Here is a 22843-nt window from a genome sequence, read left to right on the forward strand (position 1 = left end):
AGCTTAGTAGTATCACTCAATGGGTGAAAAACAAAAGGTTGGGGTTTAAAATCTCAAATATTACATCTAAAACACAATAATTTTTTTAATATATAAAAGAGTTATACCGGGTAACGGGTACCGGGTACCCTGGGGGGTATTCCCATACCCGTCTCATTACCGTAACGGGTAATTATTTTGATCCCATACCCTTCCCATACCCTTTTATACAGGGTACGGGTAGTCCCATTAGGATCAGGTAGTGTCGGGTACCCGCGGGTACACTACCCGTTGCCATCCCTAGTTAATCCTTCTAAACTGTCTAAAATATTTTGGTATGTTATTAATATAGTTAAAAAATATATATATAATTGTTTCAATTTATCGATAGCATATAGTTAAAATTGATCTTGTTTGAAAATGTTAGGGGTTAAATTAACACAATTTCATACGTTAGGGTTAAATCTGCACTTCTCTTGAAACTGTCTAAAATATATATTTTTTAAAACTGTCTAAAATATTTTACTTTATTAATGCACTAAATATTTTTTTTTGTCAGTAATGCATTAAATATTTAACTTTAATATTTCAAGCGAAGTGTAGATTTAGCCATAGCGTATGAAATTGTGCAAATTTAACCCTAACGTTTAAGATCAAATTTAAATTTTAATCAAAATTTTATAAAACAAAAATTCAATCAACATATAATTTATGGTTCTTTCTATACTTACTTTATAAAAAACAAAATAAGCATAGCCTCTACCATAATTTATATATAATTTTATTTTTATTTTTATAATATAATAAATTAAAAAGAGTTATTATATATTTGTTTAGATAGTAGTGTGAAGCCACTACCTATAAAAGGGATTCATGTCAACATGTTCATTACGGTGCCTACGGCGCAGTAATGAGTAATTGATTTTTTTAAAATATTTTTCTAACTCTAGTTAAAAAACATTAAAAAAAATATTTCCTAACCACATCTAAAAATTATCATCGTTTTTTCCATATCGGTAAAGTAAAAGTTTTTATTATAAATGTGAGTCCAAATAATGTCATATTTCAATTCTAAAATGCGCTCAAATTTATCTTTTAATTACACTTTATTAAAGAGATCTTTATCTTTTATTTTGGGTAGCGCCCACAAAATATCCAGATCGGATGATATTTAAGGGATGTTTGGTTATTTCATTTTCTCTCCCTGTTTGGTTTTTTCATTTTAAAATTGAATATTTTAGGTATTTGTTAGACAGGTTAAATATACCATTGGTCACTGAACTTACATATGATTGTCTCAAAATGGTCACCCAACTTCAATTGATCTCAATAACAGCATTCAACTTTGAGTTTTGTCTCAATTAGGCAACTCTGGCGATTTTAGTGATTAAAAATGATCGGAATGATGACACGGGTAACACATCAGCATGAGTCAATTTAGATATCTGGTTAAAACGACACATGCCATCCATTTACGCGCCATCTGGCAGCCATGTGTCAGTTATTTTTATAAAAAAAATTAATTTTTTTCATAAAAATAACCGATATGTGGCTGTCACGTGTCGTTTCGATTAGAATCTGAGTTAAGTCATGCTCACATGTCAGTCATGACATCATTCGGATGCATTTGAACCACTGAAATCGTCGGAGTGACCTAATTGAGATAAAACTGAAAATTGAGTGATTTTATTTTGACAAATTAAAGTTGAATGACCATTTTGAGACGACCATATAAATTCAATGATCAACTGTACATTTAACTTTTCGTTAGACACTTCATGAAAAATAGTTTTTTATAAAAATTATTTCTTGCTTTTTAAAAAACAGCATTTTCCAACCGCAAACAGCAAACCGTAACAACAAACAACATATAAATCAAATGGATCATAGTTTATAATATTGAATAGTAATAATTTATTCTAAAAATCAAATGATATCAACAACAACAAACGGTAAACACTTATTATAATTATTAGGTAATTAGTATTAATTAATTTTTTTAGTGCTGGTTGATGAACTCGACGATCCCTTCAATAAGACCGGTGGCCTGAGCAGCAGTAAATGGATCCATATCCAAAGCTATTTTGTTCAGATAAAAACTATGTCCCATTCCAGGGGTTATTAGTAATTTCACATCCTTCTTTGCCTTTTTCATTGCCTCATAATACTCCATTTCAGTATCCCTTATCAGATCCATCTCCGCCACACACAGCAGCAACGGCGGCAGTTTCAGGCTGTCCAACGGTGGCGCTGCTGCTCCCATGGGACACGTAATCGGATGATCCTTTGTAGACCCTACCGGTAATGCCAAACTTAAGAACTTATCCACCATATCTAAAGTCAAGAATGGAGACTCCGGTTGCTCCAATTCCGATTTGCTCCTCTCCGACCGGACAAATCCAGGATGAACCGGAATTCCTCCGGAAAGTCTTAATGGACTCAGATCGATTCTTCCAGCTCGTGCAGCTACTTCATGAACTAAATTCCCACCGGAGCTATCTCCGATTAAGAAAATACGGTTAAAATCTGCGTGATTACTGATCCATGATTCGTGTGAATCGCCTTTAGCTAACGAATGTAGCCAAAGGAGAGAGGAGTAGCCGTCATCGGAAGCAGCTGGAAGACGGTGCTCCGGGGCTAGACGGAGGAAGACGGAGACAACGATAGCTTTTGCCGATTTAGCAAGACGAGTGTATATATGATAATACATAAACCAGTCGGCTTGACTAATGCAAAAGCCGCCGCCGTGGAAGTGGAGGATTACCGGAAGCTTGTGGTGATTTTCAGGATGCATCTCCGGCAGATAGATTCTGACACGGAGACCGGAGATTTCATCGATTGTTACATCGCGAGTGGCGACTCCGTCGATGAAATGGTGATGCGCTGGGACAGGATCGGTCATGAATTTGACCTGAGGAGGTCCGGTCCAAGCCCGGTCAACTGTGCCGTCGTCGTAGATTCTAAGCCAACCGGAAACCTCATCTGAAAGTTTTCTTTCTCCGACCATGGTTAGAAAATAATTGGGATTCTGAGTTGCCGGAGATAGGAGAAGGAGACAAGAGGGAGCAGTGTTTGATATGTGGGAATTTTGAATTGGGTTTGCTTCCGTTTATATAGTAGTGAGGAGAAGAACCTCTGACACGGCAATCATTTATTCAGGTTAGAAAATAAAATAACAGATGTACCAAATCCTCAAAACATGAAATCACATTGTTTATTTGATTTTATTTTTGAAAAATTATGCATAAATTTTTTGAAATATATTCCAATAAATGATAAATAAAAAATTATTTCATTGTAAATATGTCTTCATCAAGAGTTCTTATATTAAGCATCCGGTATTCCATGTTATTTGGAGGACCCCCAATTTACATTTGGACACGTGTATTGTGACCCCACGTAATAATTAAAATAGTGGGGCCTTTTATAATATGTGTAGGTCTATGTTACACATGTCAAAATATATATGAGATGTCTTCCATTTGACATGGAGAACCGAATGTTTCTAATAATTTGTCATTCATCAAATATATTTGTTTAATAAAATAGAAAAAAGTATTTCATAATTTCTTTAAATTAATCTTCAATTTATATGCAAAAAAAAAAAATAAATCAATTGGGTTTCTTTTAAGTCGAAAATATTAATTATTTGGTTTTTTTAAAGTTTAAATCGTATTGATAATATATGTATATATATATAATTTTTTTACGACATATGTATGTATGAGCTAATAAATTTTTTAAGCCCCTTCCAACCTGGGTCTTAGGCCAACACACTCTCGGCCTAGATAGAGGGTCGGCAACATTGATTCTCTCACTAAAACTAGAGGACTATGGGTTTTTTCCATTTACAAATAAAAAAAATTTAGGTTGACGTTGCAAATTTGATGGTTGATGACTTCAAAATAAAAATTAAATTTATTTAGTATCATATTTACTGTGGAATCACGTTTTTATTTTTTAAAATCATCATTTTTGAGCTTTATCTCTGTAAATATTAACTTTATCTCTCATAACCAAACAATACATAAAAGGATAAGGTGCAAAAACACTCATAACATTTATAGCAAAGAGCAATTTTATCCCTAATGTCTAAAATGATACAATTTTACCCCTAATATTGGCAGACAAGAACAATTTTACCCCTAACATTGGCAAGTTAGGTCAATATCAAATATTATTATAAAACACATATATTTTGTTCCTTATTCTGCACCAATTATATATTAGTTCGTTTTAAAAAAAAGATTTTATATTTTCTGTAATTTAATAATAGAATTGGAGATTAATATTTATAAATTCGGTGAAATTTTTTGAATTTTTTTTGTCCAACTCGTACAATAGGCAGTATATTTTTTAATTTAATTTTTTTTGACATCTAAACATATGTTTATGATCTGTTACTAACGAGTGATAAACCGATTCACATGTGAAATGTAGATGACAAGATTCATGACTTAGAACATAATTTGATGAATTATTTCTCAAATTGACCAAACCTGACAATATTATGAGTAAAATTGCTCTTAGCTACCAAAACTAGGGGTAAAATTGCATCATTTTTTACGTTAGAGGTAAAATTGCTCATGGCTTTAAACGTTAGGAGTATTTTTACACCTTATCCCATACATAAATGACCACAAAACTAAAAAGTTAATTAAAATTGATTAAAATATCATCAATTCTTGAAATTTAAGATTCATTAAAAAAAATAGACAAATGTAAACTTAAAAGTAATTGATTTGTAATGGAAAAAAAACCATAGCCATCTGGTTTTAGCAGGGATAAGGTGCAAAAATACTAAAATACTACTAACGTCTATAGTCAGGAGAAATTTAACCCTTAACATCTAAAATGATACAATTTTACCGTTAATGTTGACAAATTGGATCAATTTGACCAATTATTCAACAAACTGTCTTTTCAATAATGAATCTTGTCATTTACGATTTACATGATTTTATTACTCATTAATAACAGATTACAAACATATGATTAGACGTGAAATTTAAAAAAAATTAAAAAATATACCGTCTTTTGTATGAATTGGATAAAAAAAAATTCAAAAATTTCACTAAATTTATAATAATATCTGAAATTGATACAACTTGTGAACGTTAAAAATAAAATTGTCTCATTTTAAACCTTAATAGTAAAATTACTCGAGACGGATAATTTCTGAACCTTATCATTTCTAGAAAAAAAAGCATACTGTAAATATATTTTTATTGTTTACTTTATATCTCATTATTTAAAACAAATAATGGAAATATATAGTGACGATGACGGCTTTTTCTATTTTTGGTTATTATTTATTTGACTGGAAAAAGACATAACAATGAGAAAAGAAAGAGAAAGTGAAAAGTCTTGCAAATACTAAAATGTGGTCGAAGCCACCATCCCTTTTCCATTCTATTTCTATGGAATCAAACAAAAAAACATTTCACAATTCCATGAAACTTCACTACAGATAGTGACACATACCCATACCCATTAACCAATTATTTTAATTAACAAACATAAAATATTAAAACTAACGCTCCCAAATTTATCACTGACGTTGATAAATTGGGTCAATCTCAAATATTATTAAAAAATAATATTAGATATTTTATTTTCTATATTTTGTATCAGCTTTATATTAATTGTTTTTTTTAATTATTTTTATGTTTTTGAAATTTCATATTATAATTGTAGTTTAATATTTTTAAATTTGATAAAATATTTAGATATTTTTTCAATTTGTACAGAACATAGTATAAAATATTTGAATCTGTTACTGATGAGTGTAATAAAATGACGTACATATGTAATGAAAATGACAAGATTCAAGACTGAGAAAACATATTTTAATAAATTAGTTTTTAAATTAATGTAACTTGTCAAGGTTAGGGGTAAAATTGTCATTGGTTACCAACTTTAAGAGTAAAAAATTACAATGAATTGTCAACATTAAGGAACTTTTGCACCTTATCCTTTTTTTTCTTCTTCTATACTGACAAGAAAAATAGACATTTTGCCGGGCTCAGGTAAAGTCCAACGGGGTTCACCTAAAAATGTACAACTTAAGCTCAACAGGTTTCACCTAAATTTTTTGATCGGGTTGTGCTCGTACTTAAAAAAACAAATGCTAGCTCAACCGATTAAAAATACCTAAAAAATAATATAAATTATTTAATAATAAAAATTAAAATTTACACTTAAAATAAATTTAATATATAAATTTATAAATTTAATAAACAATAATAATGGGATTGGCCGGGCCGGGCCAGGTAGACTTGACCGATCCATCTCCAAGTCTGCCCATAGAAACTATGAAATTCCAAATTTAAAACATGTTGTTTTCAAGTTTTAAGTTATAACAAGTGGAATTGAAGTTCAAACTTTGACTAATATACATGTAGTTTAATTAATTAGTTCAATACACATATTTATGTTTTTTAAATTTGATAGTGGAGATCAATATTTTAAAATTTAATAAAATATTTGGATTTTTTCAACTCGTATAAAACACGGTGTAAATTTTTAACTTTTTTCACGTGTGTAATCTATGTAATAAAATATGTAAATATGCAATGAGTATGACAAGATTTATATTAGTTTTCAAATTGATTCAATTTGTCAATATCAGAGGTAAAATTATCATTGGTTGCTTACATTAAGGTAAAATTGCACGCGATAATTGCTCTTCATTGTCAATATTAGAAGAATTTTTGCACATTTTCCCTTTTGTTTTTTCTCTACTAACAAGAAAAATAGATATGTTCATAGCCCGGGCTCGGGCCAAGTCCACATGTTTTACCTTAAATGCGCAACTTAAGCTCAACCGACTGTCAGTATAGATGGGTTCGGACCAGGCTGTACTCGGGCTTAAAAATGAAATCCTACACTCATTCTCATTAAGCTCACCTAAAATATATATTTTTTAATAATAAAAATTAAATTTATCATTCAAATAAATATTAATATATATGTGAATTTATAAATTTAATAATTAATATTAATATGTCGGGCTTAGCCAGCGGGGCTGGATCGACTTATCCTATTTTTATAAATTCCAATCCATAATAGAATAAGTGAGCTTTTTTAGGTATGACCTAATATCATTTTTTTCGAAATCCAACCCATTAGATGTGAGTCTGGACAGACTTGACAAGTACGTGGACTCATGAACAAGTCTATATAAAAGTAGTAATACTTAAAACACCAATTTTATTCGCAAGAATCAAGACGATTAAATTACTTACCGAGATCTTTAATAACAACTATTAAATTTTTTAGGTACGCAACTACCATGAATGTGTGTCACATAATCCTATATCAGTAAGGGCGAAGCTAGCTCAGAGTTCGGAGGGCTGGAAACCCCCGGCCACCAGCTCCACCTCTGAGGAGCAGTACTTCCACTCCTTGTAGCTCCTCCTAACATTAGTTTATATTTTCATTTTGTAGTGTTATTTCAATATTTTAAAGTTGTTAAGTTGGTTTAAGACCATGCTTTAACCTTAGAGGTGTTTTATTGAACTTATTATGTAAATGTAATATCATTATTAATTATTTTCAATGACTCTTTATCCGCGTAACAATTTTGAATTCATTTTTATAGTATCTTTTTTCCATAAAAATAAATATATTTTTTATTTTTGAAACTCAAATAACTTTCTAAATTAAATTTTAAATTATGAAAATTATAAAAAAATTTATAACTAAAAATAAAAAATATAAAAAATGTTATAGTTTTTAAAAAATTAGTATTCAATTATAGAAAATTAAATGTCCAAATTTTTGAAACTGTATAGAAATTAATATATCTAATTTTTTATTTATTTTTTTTTTGTGGGGAAGCTCTTAGTCTAGTGGTTGAGAGCTTACTTATGCCTTGAGAGGTCATGGGTTCGAATCACATCCGGGTCTGGTGGGAATTTTTCTTTCTTCTTTAATGTAAGCGCATTGCGCAACTTTTTTTTTTTAAATATATATATATATATATCTAATTTTTTAACCAACACACTTAAATTGGGTTAAATGCACCACTAGTCACTGAACTTACATGATTGTCTCAAAATGGTCACTCAACTTCAATTTGTCTCAATAAAATTACTCAATTTTGAGTTTTGTCTCAATTAAGTCACTATAACGATTTTAATGATTAAAAATCACCAAAATGATGGCACAAGTGATACGTTAATATGAGAACTCATATTTCTAACCAAAATTACACATGACATCCACATATGCACCAGATGGCTATCACGTGTCGATTATTTTTATGGAAAAAAAACTAAAATTTAGTTTTTTTCATAAAAAATAGCCGGCATGCGGCTGTCACATTCCGTTTCGGTCAAATATTTGAGTTAACTCATGTTAACGTGTCATTCATGTCATTATTTCGATGCGTTTTAACCACTAAAATCGATAGAGTGACCTAATTGAGACAAAACTCAAAGTTGAGTGATTGTATTGAAACAAAATTGAAGTGATCATTTTGAGACAATCATGTAAGTTCAATAACCAATGGTGCATTTAGCTAAACAAAACTTTGCACGACTTAGCGCACTGAAAAGCAGGATTAAAACTAGTCCAGCTCTATCTTTGCAGAGACAATTTGGACAATAAACTGTGAAATTCCAGATTAAAAAACATCTTATGCAATTGAAGATCTGAAGATATGATTACTAGAGATTTTGTAAATACAACTGGTTTTTTAAGTATCAATATTGTAATATTACATTAATAGGAAATCACTATAAAAATCAGTAATTAAAGACTAATTAAGCTGTACATAAACAATAACATAACAAAGGATGGCAATTAACCATTATTAACTCAAATCACCAGTCAAATACTGATTTGGGTTTAATTCTACTACAAACGCAGAACTACAATTACATAATTCTATGGTAAAATGATATTTATTTTTTAATTTAAGAGCGAGGAGGGGGGAACTAGGCAGCAGGACATCCCAACTAGGTCGGCACCCCCTACGTACCTAGAAAAACCCCGACCCGATTTATTAAAATGGAAAAATAAAAGTTACAAAAGAATGAAACAATGAAAAAATGAAGAAAACAGTAGAACAGTTACATGCCAGAAACTAACTACTAAACCGGTAAGAGACCCGGCTGGATTCGTTATCACTGACCAAGCTGCGGCAGAAGTCCTGCTCATGGTAAAATGATATATTTCTTCTATGTAACTTAATGAACTATTAATAAGGTTGAATTGCAGCGATGTCATCCAATGGAGTTATCGGTTCATCTCCAAAATTATTGAATGGTCTCCAATCGAAATTTGTGTCCAACAGAGTCACGACATCTACATCATCATTCGATGGATTGGATTGGGTAGCTGAATCTTGCAATAATCTCCAAACTTCTGATTCGGTCCATTCTGTTAGATTTGCTTTTTGTTGATTTCTCGTTTCTTCAATCGCACCTAAAATCGCAATACACAAGATTGGATAAGTACTCAAGATATATATATGGCATAAAGCCCATTTGACCCCTTCAACTATAGAGCTAAAAACAATTAACTCCATGTTCTTATCAAATCAGCAATTGGGTCCCTGAACTTTGCAAAAACTAACAATTAAACCCAAACAAAAATAGAGGAAGATAAATGGTGAGCATTGCAGAGTTTAGACCAAATGTAAGCAGAATGCCAGTAGGTAAGCAGAGTTCATCAATTAGCCCCTTGTTCTTCTCAAGTTCATAGAGTACACTTCTTGATGAGAGGGGAGTAGCAATTAAACAATTTTCTTTAGCATAACTGAGATTGCCACCATATATGCAGATACTTATTGCTTAATGAAGTAAATGATATGTTATTCTTGTAGCATTTAATGTTGATTTTCCATAGAGATGAAAAACAAAGTAACATTTTGCTTGATCCATAACTGTGTTCCAAGATATTAGATTTTGGATCGGCAAAGCTTTATGATGAAAAGCACACCCACATGAACACTCAATACCTCCAATTAATCCTTATTTCTATTCTTGCGTGGAAGACCTGGTGATATCCAGCCTATAGTTGGTCTAAACTCTGGCCTGATGTTATCTTTCTCTATCTTGTTCGTGTTTAATTGATGGGTTTTGCAAACTTCAGGGACTCAATTGCTGATTTGAGAAGAATAGGGGCCTAATTGACTTTAGCTTATATAGTTTAAGGGGCCAAATGCTCTTTAGGCCTATATATATATATATATTTCTAAAGTGAATGAAATAACAATAATAAATTTCATAGAAATGACAGAATTATTAACCGAAAGACACACGATTAAATTGTAGGGATTAACCTTGGTTATTGAAATTGAATTGGACATCCACATCACCACTTAAGGGATTGGATTGGGCAGTTGAAGGTTGCAATGATCTGCAAGCTTCTGTTTCTGTTAAATTTTCTTTTTGTTGATTTCCAATTCCTTCAACCGAACCTGAAATCCCAACATACAAGATTAAATAACCACTTGAAGATGTATATTCACAATACTTATATGTTTCCTAAAATGAATGAAATAGCAATAATAATGAGTTTCATAAAAATGAGTTATAGAAATTAACCTTGGTTACTCAAATTGAACCGGACATCCACATCACCACTCAAGAGATTGGATTGGGCAGCTGAAATTTGCAATAATCTAGAAGCTTCTGTTGGATTTGCTTTTTGGTGATTTCCAATTTCTTCAATCGCACCTGAAAAAATGCAATACACAATATTAGATAACTACGTGAAGATCTGAATATATTCATACTGATATATGTTTTTGGTAAAATGAACCGAACAGCAATAAAGGGATTGTTAAAGTGACTGGATAATAGAAATGTACCTTGGTTAGTGGAACCGAATTGGACAGAATTGCAAGCCCTTTTACTCGGATGAATTTCTGCATGCTTTTGCAAGCTGCGCTTCTTGGTTGCATTTGTAGCCGGTTCAACAATATTATCGAGTTGTTTGTTTCTAATAGCGCAGATAACATAGGCATCGTTCTTTTTAGTGCTTGAATACTCGTGCATTATCCAATGACCGTTATCTCCGGCATCATTGGGAAATTCAAAAATCAGCAATTTCTTGAACCCAAGTAACTGGCCGTGACAATCTTCAACGGGTTTGGCAGCATTCTGTCCGCTCCAGGTGCCGCATCCAGCAGTCCTTTTAGCCATTTTACTTTTATTAGTCTTCCTCTTCAACTCGACAAAGACATAATGTATCTGTTGCACATCTTTATCGAAAAGCAGCCATGGCTCTTTATCAGCATAAACATCAGCAACTTGGATAGGGTAAAAAGGAGGCAAGTTTTCCCTTTGAGAAAGAAATAGTCCGAGAAGTTCTTCATCAGTGGGACTGAATTGAAACCCGACAGGAAGAGAAATATTGTTTGCCATTCTTATATTTTCCTCTACTGATTTTTCTACAACACAAAAATAACTAATCAGTCCATAGAAAATAATTTTTTTCAAGATTTTTCTACGATACAGAAAAAATGGAAGTGAAAGAGAGATAAGAAATTAGTATATATCTATATAGCCTTAAGAGAAATTTGGGTTTGCTGATCATATTATCACCCACTAATAATTAAGGAAATTAATAAAAAATCAAAGAACAAATACAACACTAACTAATCATTAAAGAACAAAACTATGTTAATATAAATTATGAGGGGAAAAGTATAAAAATAAAACTTGTGGTTACACTGTTTTCGATTGCACCATTGTGGTTTAAAAATTTACAAATTGGTAACTTGAGGTTCATTCCTAAAGATGTTAAAACTGAAAGAGAAAAGAATTAATTTAATTCTTATATTTATATTTTATAAATTAACCTCGTTATTATCTAATTATTATAAATAAACCTCAAAATAAAAAAATAAAAATCATTCCCACCATCTTCTCTATCTCTCCTTATTTTTTAGATCAGTTTGAATAGAACATTCAACAGTAGCACAGACAAGATCATACGCAATTCGATTATCATCTCTCTACAAGTTTCTACCAGAACAAACTGCGAAAAAACCCAGCAAAGGATAAATGAAAACAAAATTCCTAAAAGCGGACAATGTTCAAATCGCAAGGATATATTAAGGCATCCCAGAAAAATTACGAATTGAAAAAAACAAAATCAATGAACTGAAATCGGAAACCATAAAAACATTGAAAAGAAATCTAGTCCATGAAATAGGATATGGCAGTTACAATAGATGAGCAGACGCATAATACAACTTAAGCATCAAATAGAAGAGCAAGAAACAGTAACAGTAGAACCAGAAACTCGTACACCCAATAAGAGCAAGAAGTATCAGATGAAATCACATGGCATTGCTCAATTGGTTTTTGAAAACAAGTTCATATATAAGTGGGGAGGAGGAGGAGAGTACCTGGGGAGCGATCGTTCTCGATTGTGGGGAGGAGAAATTCCCTTCTCTTTCGATAGCTTGATTGGATGAAGAGTGGGGCTGGGTTAGAAAAGATTGATATAAAGAGAGAGAACAATTAACAGTGAATAGAGAAGACGGTCTAATTGATTTTTATTTTTTATTTTGGAATTTGTTTGTGATAATTAGATAATAATAGGGTTAATTTATAAAATAAATAAATATAAGGATATAAAATAAATAAATATAAGGATCAAATTAATTCTTTTTCCTTTGATTTTTAACACCGTTAGTCAATTTGGTAGGTGCTGATCGAAAACTTTTAAACCACAAACGTGCTGATCGATAACATGTGTAACCACAAGGTTTATTTTTGTACTATTCCCTTCGATTTATAACTAATTTTTAAGGCCTAATATATCTTCTGCTCCCTGAACTTGTCCATAATAGTAGATTGGCTCCCTGAACTTTGCAAATGTCTCACCAGCTTCCTAAACTTGCTTATTTCGTATCACCAGCTCCCTAAACTTGTCCATAAAAATTGATTAGCTCCCTGAACTTTCCAAATGTATCACCAGCTCCTTAAACTTGCTTATTCGGTAACAACTAAATATAAAAACCATAATACTAACACGGATTAAGGTGTAAAAATACCCCTAACATTTTGGGTCAGGAGTAATTTTACCCCTAATGTCTAAAATGATGCAATTTTATCCATAACATTAGTAGCTGAAGAACAAATTTATAAATTTAGTGAATTTTTGAATTTTTTTTTTCCAATTCGTACAAAAGTCAGTATATTTTTTTATTATTTTTTTCACATCCCAATATGTGATTGTGATCTGTTACTAATAAAATGACGCACGTGTGAAGTGTAGATGACAAGATTCATGATCGAGAAGACAGTTTGTTGAATTATTTCTCAAATTAACCCAATTTATCAATGTTAGGGGTAAATTGTCATTGGCTTCCAATGTTATGAGTAAAATTGTACCATTTTAGACGTTAGGGATAAAATTACTCCTGATCCAAAACGTTACGAGTATTTTTGCACCTTAATCTGAGTTAGTATTATGATTTTTGTATTTAGTTGTTACAGAATAAGCAAGTTTAAGGAGGTGGTGATACACTTGCAAAGTTCAGGGAGCTAATCAATTTTTATGGACAAGTTTAGGGAGCTGGTGAAACATTTGTAAAGTTCGGGAGCCAATCTACTATTATGGAGGGAGCTGGTGGTGTATTAAGCCAATTTTTAAGGATTGATTAACTGATAATATATTTTTAGTCTCTGAAATTTAATAACTTTAAGGATTCTTTAGAATTAAAAATAACAGGTTTAATCCTTAACTTCATTTTTGTGATGGTTTTCTTAGCTAAATGGGTCAATATATAGTATAGTGGTGAAGCTTTTAGACTAGTGGTTGAGAATTTACCTATGATTAGACCTGACTATGGGCCAGGTATCCATCCGGCCTGCCCAGACCAGTGTTCATTGGATTGGATTTGGACAATGAAAATTGATCTTAAGTCCAATCCAATCCAGGCCTGCTAAAGCTCGCCTATATTTTAAACGGGGCCTGCTAAAGCTCGCCTATATTTTGAACGGGTTTGGGATTGATAAAAATAACACGGACCGGTCTAGTCCAGCCCGTTTATTTATAGTGTATTTTTAGGTGGGTTTATATGGCCTGACTTGGGATTTGATGATTAAATCCGAAACCGCATAAATTAATAGTGGACTGGACTGGATGTTTTTATCTAAAAGCCCGTTAGGCCTGGTTCGAACCCGATCCATGGACAGATCTACCTTGATTGGAAGGCCATAGTTTCTTTAAATTCAAAGACAATTCACTAAAAGTCAGAAAGATATCGTTGGTGCATGCATTATATGCGACACATCATCACTAACCCTTCTATAACAAAACCAGTCAACTTTAGTGTTTCTAAAAATAAAAGTTGATTGGCTATCATATTTAGAAAATGGACATTCCTCACCATGATTGTAGCCAAATTTTACGTCTAGTTAGAATCAGCAAGCATGAATAGTTTAACTTAACTTTAATATTTTTTTTTTGGAGAGTTGAATTATTTATTTTAAATAGCCAACTTAGTTAGCTTTTTTCCCTTCTTTAGGTTCCTCTAAATTTATTGTTGATTGGAAGGGTGGAAGAAGATAATGATGAAATTAGATATAGGTGATTTGATCGAAGATCCAATAATTCAGTTTATGAACAAATATGATCTGATGGCAGTTCGGTAATTTTTATGAAGTTTCCAGGTTTCGGATTTCTGCATTTTCATACTCTATTTTGATTGGAAACGAGCCAACGATCAAAACGCACATCTTCGTAGTGTTTTTTTTCTTTTACAATTCAATAGTCAAATAATATCATTTTCTGTTAGATGGGGGCAAATTTTTATTTTTGTAAGATGGGGCAAATTTTCATTTTCTTTTACTAACTCAACTCAAGTTGACTACTGCTTTCCAATTACAGCTTTCCCATTATAGCTTGATTTGAGATGGGACCTGCCCAAACCTTAACTGAAGTCGGTCTCTGATTTACAAATGCTTTTAATGGAAAAATTATATGAAAGAAAATCATATATATATATATATATATATGATAAGTCTCGGCGAGACCTACTCTTGGAACTTTTTTCCAAGAATCTCCTTTCGGTCCACTCGGCTTCTCCGAATGCACACCAAACGGAACCCCGAACTTACCCACGAAGCCTTCGCTACATCTATGACTAGTCTTGAGAGACTCTCTCCAACCACAAAGTAGTGGGATGATGTGGCATGGAAGTTGAGGGAAGTTAGAAGGTAGTTACTGGAAGTTGAGGGAAATTAGGAGGTAGTTGATGGTGGTTAATGGAAGTTAGGAAAGTTAATTAGGTGTCAAATTTTGGTGAAAAACTGAGAGAAAATTAAGGAGAAATGGGTTGATTAATTACACAAATTGCCCTTTCAAAATATTATAAATACACCCTCCATTCTTTATAATAACACATTCATTCAACACACAAAACCCTCTCTCAAAACTCCAATGCTTAATTCCTAGTTTTTGTTCTTTGTTCTTTAAGTTCTTAGTTCTCTTTTCCTTTTTCTAGCTCTTTTAGTTTGCTTTAGCTTTAAGTTCTAATAGCCTCTTTTCAAAAAAAATTCAGTTCAATTTAGCATTCCCAAGCCTTTAGTTTGCTCAATTCCTTAGCTAGAATTATTTTTGCAAATTAATTTTTCCAGATTCGTCCAACTATCTTCAAAGCCCGTTTTCATCTATTTAAACTTCGTTTTAGCATTCGATCCCTTCTAAAATTTGGTCCTAACTTCCTGAAATTAAATTTAGTCTTTTTATTCCTCCAATTCTGTGTTCTTAAGCATTTCATACGATCCCTCCGAAGTTGAAGGTCAAATCTGCCCCATTGTTGCCTACCATAAGTCACAAATTGCCAAGATCAATTCCGCTAGTGCCAATCAACCGCGGTGCTCCGAGAACCTCGAACCGACACCAAAATTCAACGTCCAGCCGAGATAGCTATTGTGGCTCCGAGTTTGTCGTTGAGTTCCAAATTATTATTATTTGCATTTCAATTCCTTGTATTTGATTTGCTTTCTCAATTCAATTGAATTAGCTATGTTTAGTATAAAAAAATTTCAATCGCAATTAATTCCATTTTCTATACTTAGTTTGAACACATGTATTCAAACCTTGATGTATATCAATAAAATACCAATTTTTCACCAAATCTTGTGTCAATCTCGCACCTTTAATTTCTGTATTTTACCCGTCTTTAGTTTAATAATCACATTGGCTTAAATAAAATAATTTTCTAGCAAAGTTTCTATAATGGCGCTAGAGACCCAAGAGAGACTTTTTCAATCCTCACGTGTGGGGGTGTGTCAGCTATTAATATGAAGTGGACCTTTACCTATCAGCTTGAGCTTTTAGTTCAAACGGTTCCATGACAAATATATACTCCTAATTAATATGGTATTTAGAAATTAATTCTAGGTTCCAAGTCCAGATCATGTAAATTGCAGCAAATTAAAGGGTAATTTGCAAATCCTTAGTAAAATACAATGAACAGAACTATTTATTTCCCTTTGTCTATTTGAGCATTCAATTCTTTCTTATCTATGATCAGCTTTCCTCACATGGTCGTGCTTCGAACTTTTTGAGGCAGCAAGTAATTATATTGTAATTCGGAATAAAAAGGCTCACCTAATTTCCACCATAAGTCAATTTACTGATGTCATCAAATTTCAGTTTAGAAATATTGCGCCAAATAACATGAGCATTCAACACTCAAGCATATAAGATAAAGGATGTCCAAACCAACCTGGATTTGTTGGATACCAGTCAGATCCTTGCAGAAATCAGAAAGGTGTTGATTGCAAGTTGGCCTCACATATGTTTGGAAAAATGCTTCTAGTTGGAAACTCAATTATCTCCTGTGGATGGGGATTTCTTTCCCTGTCACATGTAGCCTCAAAGTCTATGACCTCAAAATACTGAAAATCTTGAAGCTGGAAGCCATATGGGTATCCATGGGAATATATTTTGAACGGGGCATTTGCATACAGAAACCGAGAATCAACTGGGAAGGGATAAATATGGCTCTCAAAGCAATTCATTTGGCACTGCTGCACCTTTCGAGAGTCTGGATAAAAGGTTGACCACGAGCCAAAATCATGATGGTAGGTGGGTTTATTGTGATATTCAGGAGGAAGGTCAAGAAATTCACTGCTCACTGAGTGAACTGGTTCCACTACATCTGTAGCTGGATGAGCACTGATTTCTTCTTTAAGCTCTGAAAAGCTATCAATGGAATTCCCATAAGAGAATCCCTTGGTCTGGAGGCATTTTAAGGATGCCTCGCAGCTCCTTTGAAGAGTTTCTGCAGTAAAAGAAGCATCAAATATTAGAAAAACACGAGTTTAGGTTCATTGTCAATAACCATGACTAAATGTACATCTGAACCAAAATGAAATATGTAAGATATGCCTGATATAAAAAGATATCCATTTGGAGGGAATAGACTGAGGGAGGTGGAATAGATACATGTTGTGAGCAATTCTAAAGGCAAATACAAATAAGTAGAAGATGCCAATTTAAAGCCTCTGAAAAAGGTCCAGTGTGACAAAGCTAAGAAGGGAATAAAACTGCAATGGATAATATTCATGGCCATCAACTCTTTCAGCGGCCTTTATGGCATTCTAGCTTGCCTAGAAGTGACTTCCATCCAGCATCATGACATATCAAGTCCAAAGCTGATTAGCTATTAAATCAATTCATTGAGTGCACAGTTTAAGTTTTCAATTACAATTAAAATAAGTAAACACATCTAGTCCACTTATGGAAAAAAAAAAGGCAACTGTTATGGAAATTCATGATGACAACGGCCCCCAAACAATCCAAAAATCCACAGGCACAACTTTATGGAGGTATGTCCTACGCCCCTCGTACCTTAATATCACAATAGTTGACCTACATATTTATACCCAAGAGTAGAGCTTGACATGAAGGTACTATCACGCATGTCAAGCTTAACTTTCATTGTTGTTACACAAGGAGAAACTAGACTACAACAACGACCACATAATCTATTTAAGGACTACCCGTCCAATGAGAAATTAAAACCTGATTGACAAACATTCCTTGTCAAGAAAAAATGTAGGAGATAAAAGAATTTATCACGCTCAATAGAGAACCAAGCTATGTTGAGTCAGAATACTTCAGACAATTAGCTTAAAATAATAATTGTTTCTAAATTTGCTTAATTTTAAGAACTCCAACTCCAAATTCTCCCACCACTACAAATTTCACTCCGAAGAAAAAAAGTAATTCCATTATAATCAACCGTTCAATCCTTCATCCAAATTTTAGGTTTCAGCTGAAAATAAAACAGCACAGCACCCAGTTCTACCAGCAGTCTAAGCATCCAATCCTTATCAATCACACCACACCACCCACAGAAAAACACAGTCTAAAGGAAACCCCAAATAATTTAACCACATAGAAGCTAGTAATGAAGTTCTCCAATCTACATTCACCAAGCTCGCTGTAGCTCGAGACAAAATTACAATACATTATTATCACAGAGTGTGACCAGCGCAGTAAAAGGAAGGGGGAGACCTAGAATCAAGTACAAATCCGATCGGAGAACAGCAATGTCACACACCACTACTCATAAACCCGATCGGAGACAGTAGGGCACATAAAATTGCGCCAATCAGTCGATCAGATAGCGAATTGATACTTGAAATTCGCAAGAATAACTACACGAGAGCAAAAGAAATCACAGCAAAGCAAGACAAACCTTTATTTTCAAGGGCCGTCATCACCTTGCGTTAAATAAAGATCCACCAGCGAGTACATCAGATCTTCCTCTGTTATGCCCACCTGAAACCAGCAATTTATATAAAATTAGATACGAGTAGTAACGCATAGAGAGAATTTAATAGAGAGATAGAACGGAAGAAGGAAGAGAGAGAGAAGACCGACCTGGTGTGATTTGGAGAGATGAAAGCAAGAGAGCTGTATTGTATTCACATATATGAAGCTACTTTTTATAGTTTTATTATACTCCAATTTATTATTATTAAATCCAATACTAGAAATTTTATAAAACTTCAGTAAATTTATTAATATAACCTTTTCTTTTTTTTTCAAATTATAAATTATATTATATTATTTATTAATTATTATTTTTAAATAATTTTATTTATTTATTTATAAGAAACTTATTATTATTACTATTAAAATAATAATAATAAATTACAACTTGAATAATAATAAATTATACCTTTCAGCAAAAAAAAAAAAAAAAAAAAAGGGAAAAGTCCGAAAATAAAACTTGTGGTTTGGACCATTTTCAAACATAAACTATGTAGTTTAAAAATTTATAAAATGATATCTTGAGCTTCAAACTGTTAACAAAGACACTTAAAAATACTAACATCGTTAAAAAAACGATGATTTATCAATTTTGATCAAAAAATCTGTTGGCCCAAAATAAATAAATTTTATTTTATGTATATAGAAAGCTTGGGTTTAATTTTAGAGTATAGTTTATATTCTTCTAGAAAAATAATAATGGTAAAATAAAAATAAAAATACATATGTAAACTAACCTCCAACCGATGAGCACGTCTTGCACCACGCGGGGCATAACTCTAACACGCGAAGCGTATTAGCCAGCCCGCGAGGCGTGAAGGAAGCTACTTTCGAAGGACAGCTCGAGAGCTCAACCACGCGGGGCGTGTATTTCTATACGCGGGGCGTATACCACACATCCGAAGGCGTATCGCTTCAGAGACTCCTTTACACGGGGCGTGTCTTCCTATACGCCACGCGTAAAGCGCATCAACAAGGTATTCCAAGATCAGAAGCACAAACACGCAGGACGTACCTTCCTACGCGGGACGTGACACCAAAGGCGCCACGCGTAGATACCATCAACGAAACGCACAAGGTTCAAGACCTCCAACACGCAGGGCGTGCCCGGACATACGCGGGGCGTGCTATCTCTCTCGGCAGCAGTTGGAAGCAGTCAACAGCAGTTAGTGGAAGTTGAAGAAGTTAAGTTAGTTGATGATGTGGCAAGTTAGTGGGAGAGAGTTTCAAGGGGTAGTTGGTGAATAATTACCAAAATGCCACTGAATAATTACCAAAATGTCACTCCAAAAAACTATAAATAGACCCCCTCTCCTTCATAAAAAATCACACTCAACACACACAAAAACCCCTTCCTAAGGTCCCTTCCAATGCTCTCTAGTTCTTAGTTTTAAGTTCTTAGTTCTTAAGTTCTTTTGCTCTTAGTTCTTCAAGTTCTTCCTTTTGTTCTTCATTTTTTCCTAGCCTCAATTCCTTCTTTAGCTTACCTTTAGCCTCAATTTAGTTCCAATAGCCTCTTTCCAAGTTTTTTCAAATCAATTTAGCATTCCCAAGTCTTTAATTTACTCAATTCATAGCTAGAATTCTGTTTTCAAATTAAATTTCCAGATTCGTCCAACTGCTTTCAAAGCCCGATTTTGTCCATTTAAAGTCATTTTTTGCTTCCAATCCCTTCAATAAAGTTGTTCCTGACGTCCTGAAGTTCGATCTAGTGTATTTATTTTCCCAATTCCGTGCTCAGAAACTATATTTACAAGCTGATCTTTACAGCCCAAATCGTTTTAGATATTCTGTTTCCAGATTTTTCCAGATTCGACCAGTTATTTTCAACTCTCAATTTCGTCCATTTAGAGTCCGTTTTAGCCTTCGATCTCTTATAGAAGTTTGTTCCTAGCATCCTGAAGTTAAATTTACTACTTACTCATCCGATTCCGTGTTTCTAAGTATCCAAACGAGCCTCCCGAAGTTGAAGGCTAAATCTATCACATTTGCCTACCATACGTTTAGTCATTGCAAAGAGCACATACCGTACGGGCCCGATCGGCTGCAGCTCTCCGAGAACCTCACACCAACACCAAAATTCAACATCAATCCGAGATAGCTATTGTGGCTCCGAGTTTGTTGTTGAATTTCAATTTATTTTAATTGCATTTCAATTCTTTGTATTGATTTGTCTTTTCCCAATTTAATTGATTGTCTATATGTTTAGTATAGAAAATTTTCAATTGTAATTCTTTATCCAATTTCATGCTTGTTGAACATATGTATTCAAACCTTGATTTATATCAATAAAATACCAATTTTTCACCAAATCTCGTGTCAATTTCGCACCTTTAATTTCCTTTATTTTACCCGTCTTCAATTTATACGCATTAGCTTAAATAAAAATCAATCTAGCAAAGTTTTTATAACGGCGCTAGAGACCCAAGATGGACTTTTTCAATCCTTGCATCCCTCGCCAATCGCTTCGATTAGAATTCATGTTTTCGGCGCACAATTTCACAAACGTAACCGTTTTCATAATTGAGAAATAATTTCTCTGGCACGCCCGCACCCTAACCACACGTGACAAGGTTGAAATTAGCATATTTCGAAAATATCGCTAACAAAATCAAAGGCAAATTTGTCCTTTCAAAAACTTAAATCTTTATTCGGGAAATAGCACAAATAATGGTAGAAAAAAATAGAGTGAGAATCCCTATCTCCCGAGTGAGCCATTGTTTCCTCAATTTATTTGTTTTTATTTTATTTGTTTGAGAAAATTTGCATTTGCACTAAGTAGAACTCAGTTCACACTTATCAACTAGGCAGGGTCGTCTTAAACATTTTTGGGGCCCTGTGCTAAATGAAAGAAAATTGGGCCTTATTCATTAAAAAAAATAATACTTTCATATAATAATAATAATAATGTTTCTACAAAATGAAACAGTAAAATACTTTTAACTTGATTTTTAACATAATAAATATAATAAAAATAATTAAATTAGATATTGTATAATAATAAAAAAGAATTGGGTCCCTAAAACTCTTAGAACGTTAGTTTTTTAGATAAGTTGACATTCACTTAATTTTTCACATAATAATTAATAAAATAATTTATTTAGATTTGTATAATAAAAAAACTGGACCCTCTTAAATTTGGGACCTTGTGCGGGAGAGCTCATTGTACACCCTTCTGCTACTCCCCAGCAGCTAGGCATAAAGCATCAATACCTACATGTACTTCTTCTATTATAGGCTCAGTAAGAAAACGAGCACGTCTAGCTTACTCATGTATCATGATTTGTAGAGGATCCGCCTGACATGATACATTTGACAATCTAACTTCGTAAGTACTGTGCGTTGTGCATTGATTTGATGAGTTGGATTTTGTAGTAATGAAATGTTTCTGTTTTGATTGCAGATATATTGTTTGATGTACATGAGCATCTTCTATAAATTGGAGCTTGGGGAAGAGGTTTGTTGGAAGGTTGTAGATAATCAATTTCTGTTGTACAAGGCAAAATTGGAGCTTTCTGATACAAGCCAATCTGCACAAGTTGAAAAAATGTAGCAGATGTTAAAAAATGATATTATCTGCATTAGCTTGTTTAGTGATGTCACTTTCGGATATGAAACATGATTTGTAAAGAATCGGTCTGACATGATGCGTTTGACACAATTATCATTTTTATTGCATTTACAATAAAAGGTAAGAGGGCGAGCCTTGGCGCAACGGTAAAACGTTGTTGTCGTGTGACCAGAGGTCACGGGTTCGAGTCTTAGGAGCGGCCTCTTGCCAATTAAATTGGCAAGGGAAGGCTTGCCCCCAATACACCCTTGTGGTGGGACCCCTTCCCGGACCCTCGCTCAGCGGGGACGCGTAATGCGACCGGGCCGCCCTTTACAATAAAAGGTAACTACTCTTTCTGGAAGTTTTATGAGTTGTTTTCTCCATCTTTTGGTATTTTTGCACAATTATATTTAAACTTAATTGCTCTGTTTTGTGCCTCTCTTATACTTAAATCTGCAAATTCAGTTTAATGTCATGTGAAACTCAATTTTTAACAGTTCCGATCATTAAAAAGTGGCATTAGTTAACATTTATTTGCATCATTCTGCA

The 22843-nt window shown here is 33.1% G+C and overlaps 2 protein-coding genes across 4 annotated transcripts; both read right to left on the reverse strand.

Annotated features, from left to right (window-relative positions):
* Positions 1-1850: 1850 nt before the first annotated feature.
* Positions 1851-3072, reverse strand: LOC136224150 (carboxylesterase 15-like). The gene has a single exon (XM_066012413.1). It carries the CDS (start codon positions 2984-2986, stop codon positions 1979-1981), a length of 1008 nt encoding a protein of 335 aa, XP_065868485.1. The 5' UTR covers positions 2987-3072; the 3' UTR covers positions 1851-1978.
* A 5548-nt stretch (positions 3073-8620) lies between these two features.
* On the reverse strand, positions 8621-18920 carry LOC136223473 (NAC domain-containing protein 19-like). Of its 3 annotated transcripts, none has more exons than XM_066011493.1 (8): positions 18850-18920; positions 18665-18747; positions 16685-17242; positions 12347-12402; positions 10802-11383; positions 10536-10667; positions 10271-10408; positions 8621-9411 (listed from the first exon to the last, which is right to left on the reverse strand). In XM_066011493.1, the coding sequence occupies exons 5-8, from the start codon at positions 11355-11357 to the stop codon at positions 9185-9187; spliced, it is 1053 nt and encodes a 350-aa protein (XP_065867565.1). In that variant the 5' UTR covers positions 11358-11383; positions 12347-12402; positions 16685-17242; positions 18665-18747; positions 18850-18920; the 3' UTR covers positions 8621-9184. The 3 variants fall into 3 exon arrangements, with proteins under 3 accessions (XP_065867565.1, XP_065867564.1, XP_065867566.1); XM_066011492.1 differs by having other exon boundaries at positions 12347-12424; XM_066011494.1 differs by lacking the exon at positions 12347-12402.
* Between the last annotated feature and the right edge of the window lie 3923 nt (positions 18921-22843).

This window comes from Euphorbia lathyris, chromosome 3 (assembly GCF_963576675.1).
Source record: "Euphorbia lathyris chromosome 3, ddEupLath1.1, whole genome shotgun sequence".
In the NCBI taxonomy this organism is placed as follows: Eukaryota; Viridiplantae; Streptophyta; class Magnoliopsida; order Malpighiales; family Euphorbiaceae; genus Euphorbia; species Euphorbia lathyris.

Bases quoted from the DNA above. Each gene is read 5' to 3' on its own strand.
- LOC136224150 (XM_066012413.1), bottom strand. From the start codon at position 2,986: ATGGTCGGAGAAAGAAAACTTTCAGATGAGGTTTCCGGTTGGCTTAGA.
- LOC136223473 (XM_066011494.1), bottom strand. From the start codon at position 11,357: ATGGCAAACAATATTTCTCTTCCTGTCGGGTTTCAATTCAGTCCCACT. The intron at 10,668-10,801 runs GTACATTTCTAT...GCATTTTTTCAG, and splicing joins ATTCGGTTCCACTAACCAAG to GTGCGATTGAAGAAATTGGA. The intron at 10,409-10,535 runs GTTAATTTCTAT...TTGGGATTTCAG, and splicing joins GTTCAATTTGAGTAACCAAG to GTTCGGTTGAAGGAATTGGA.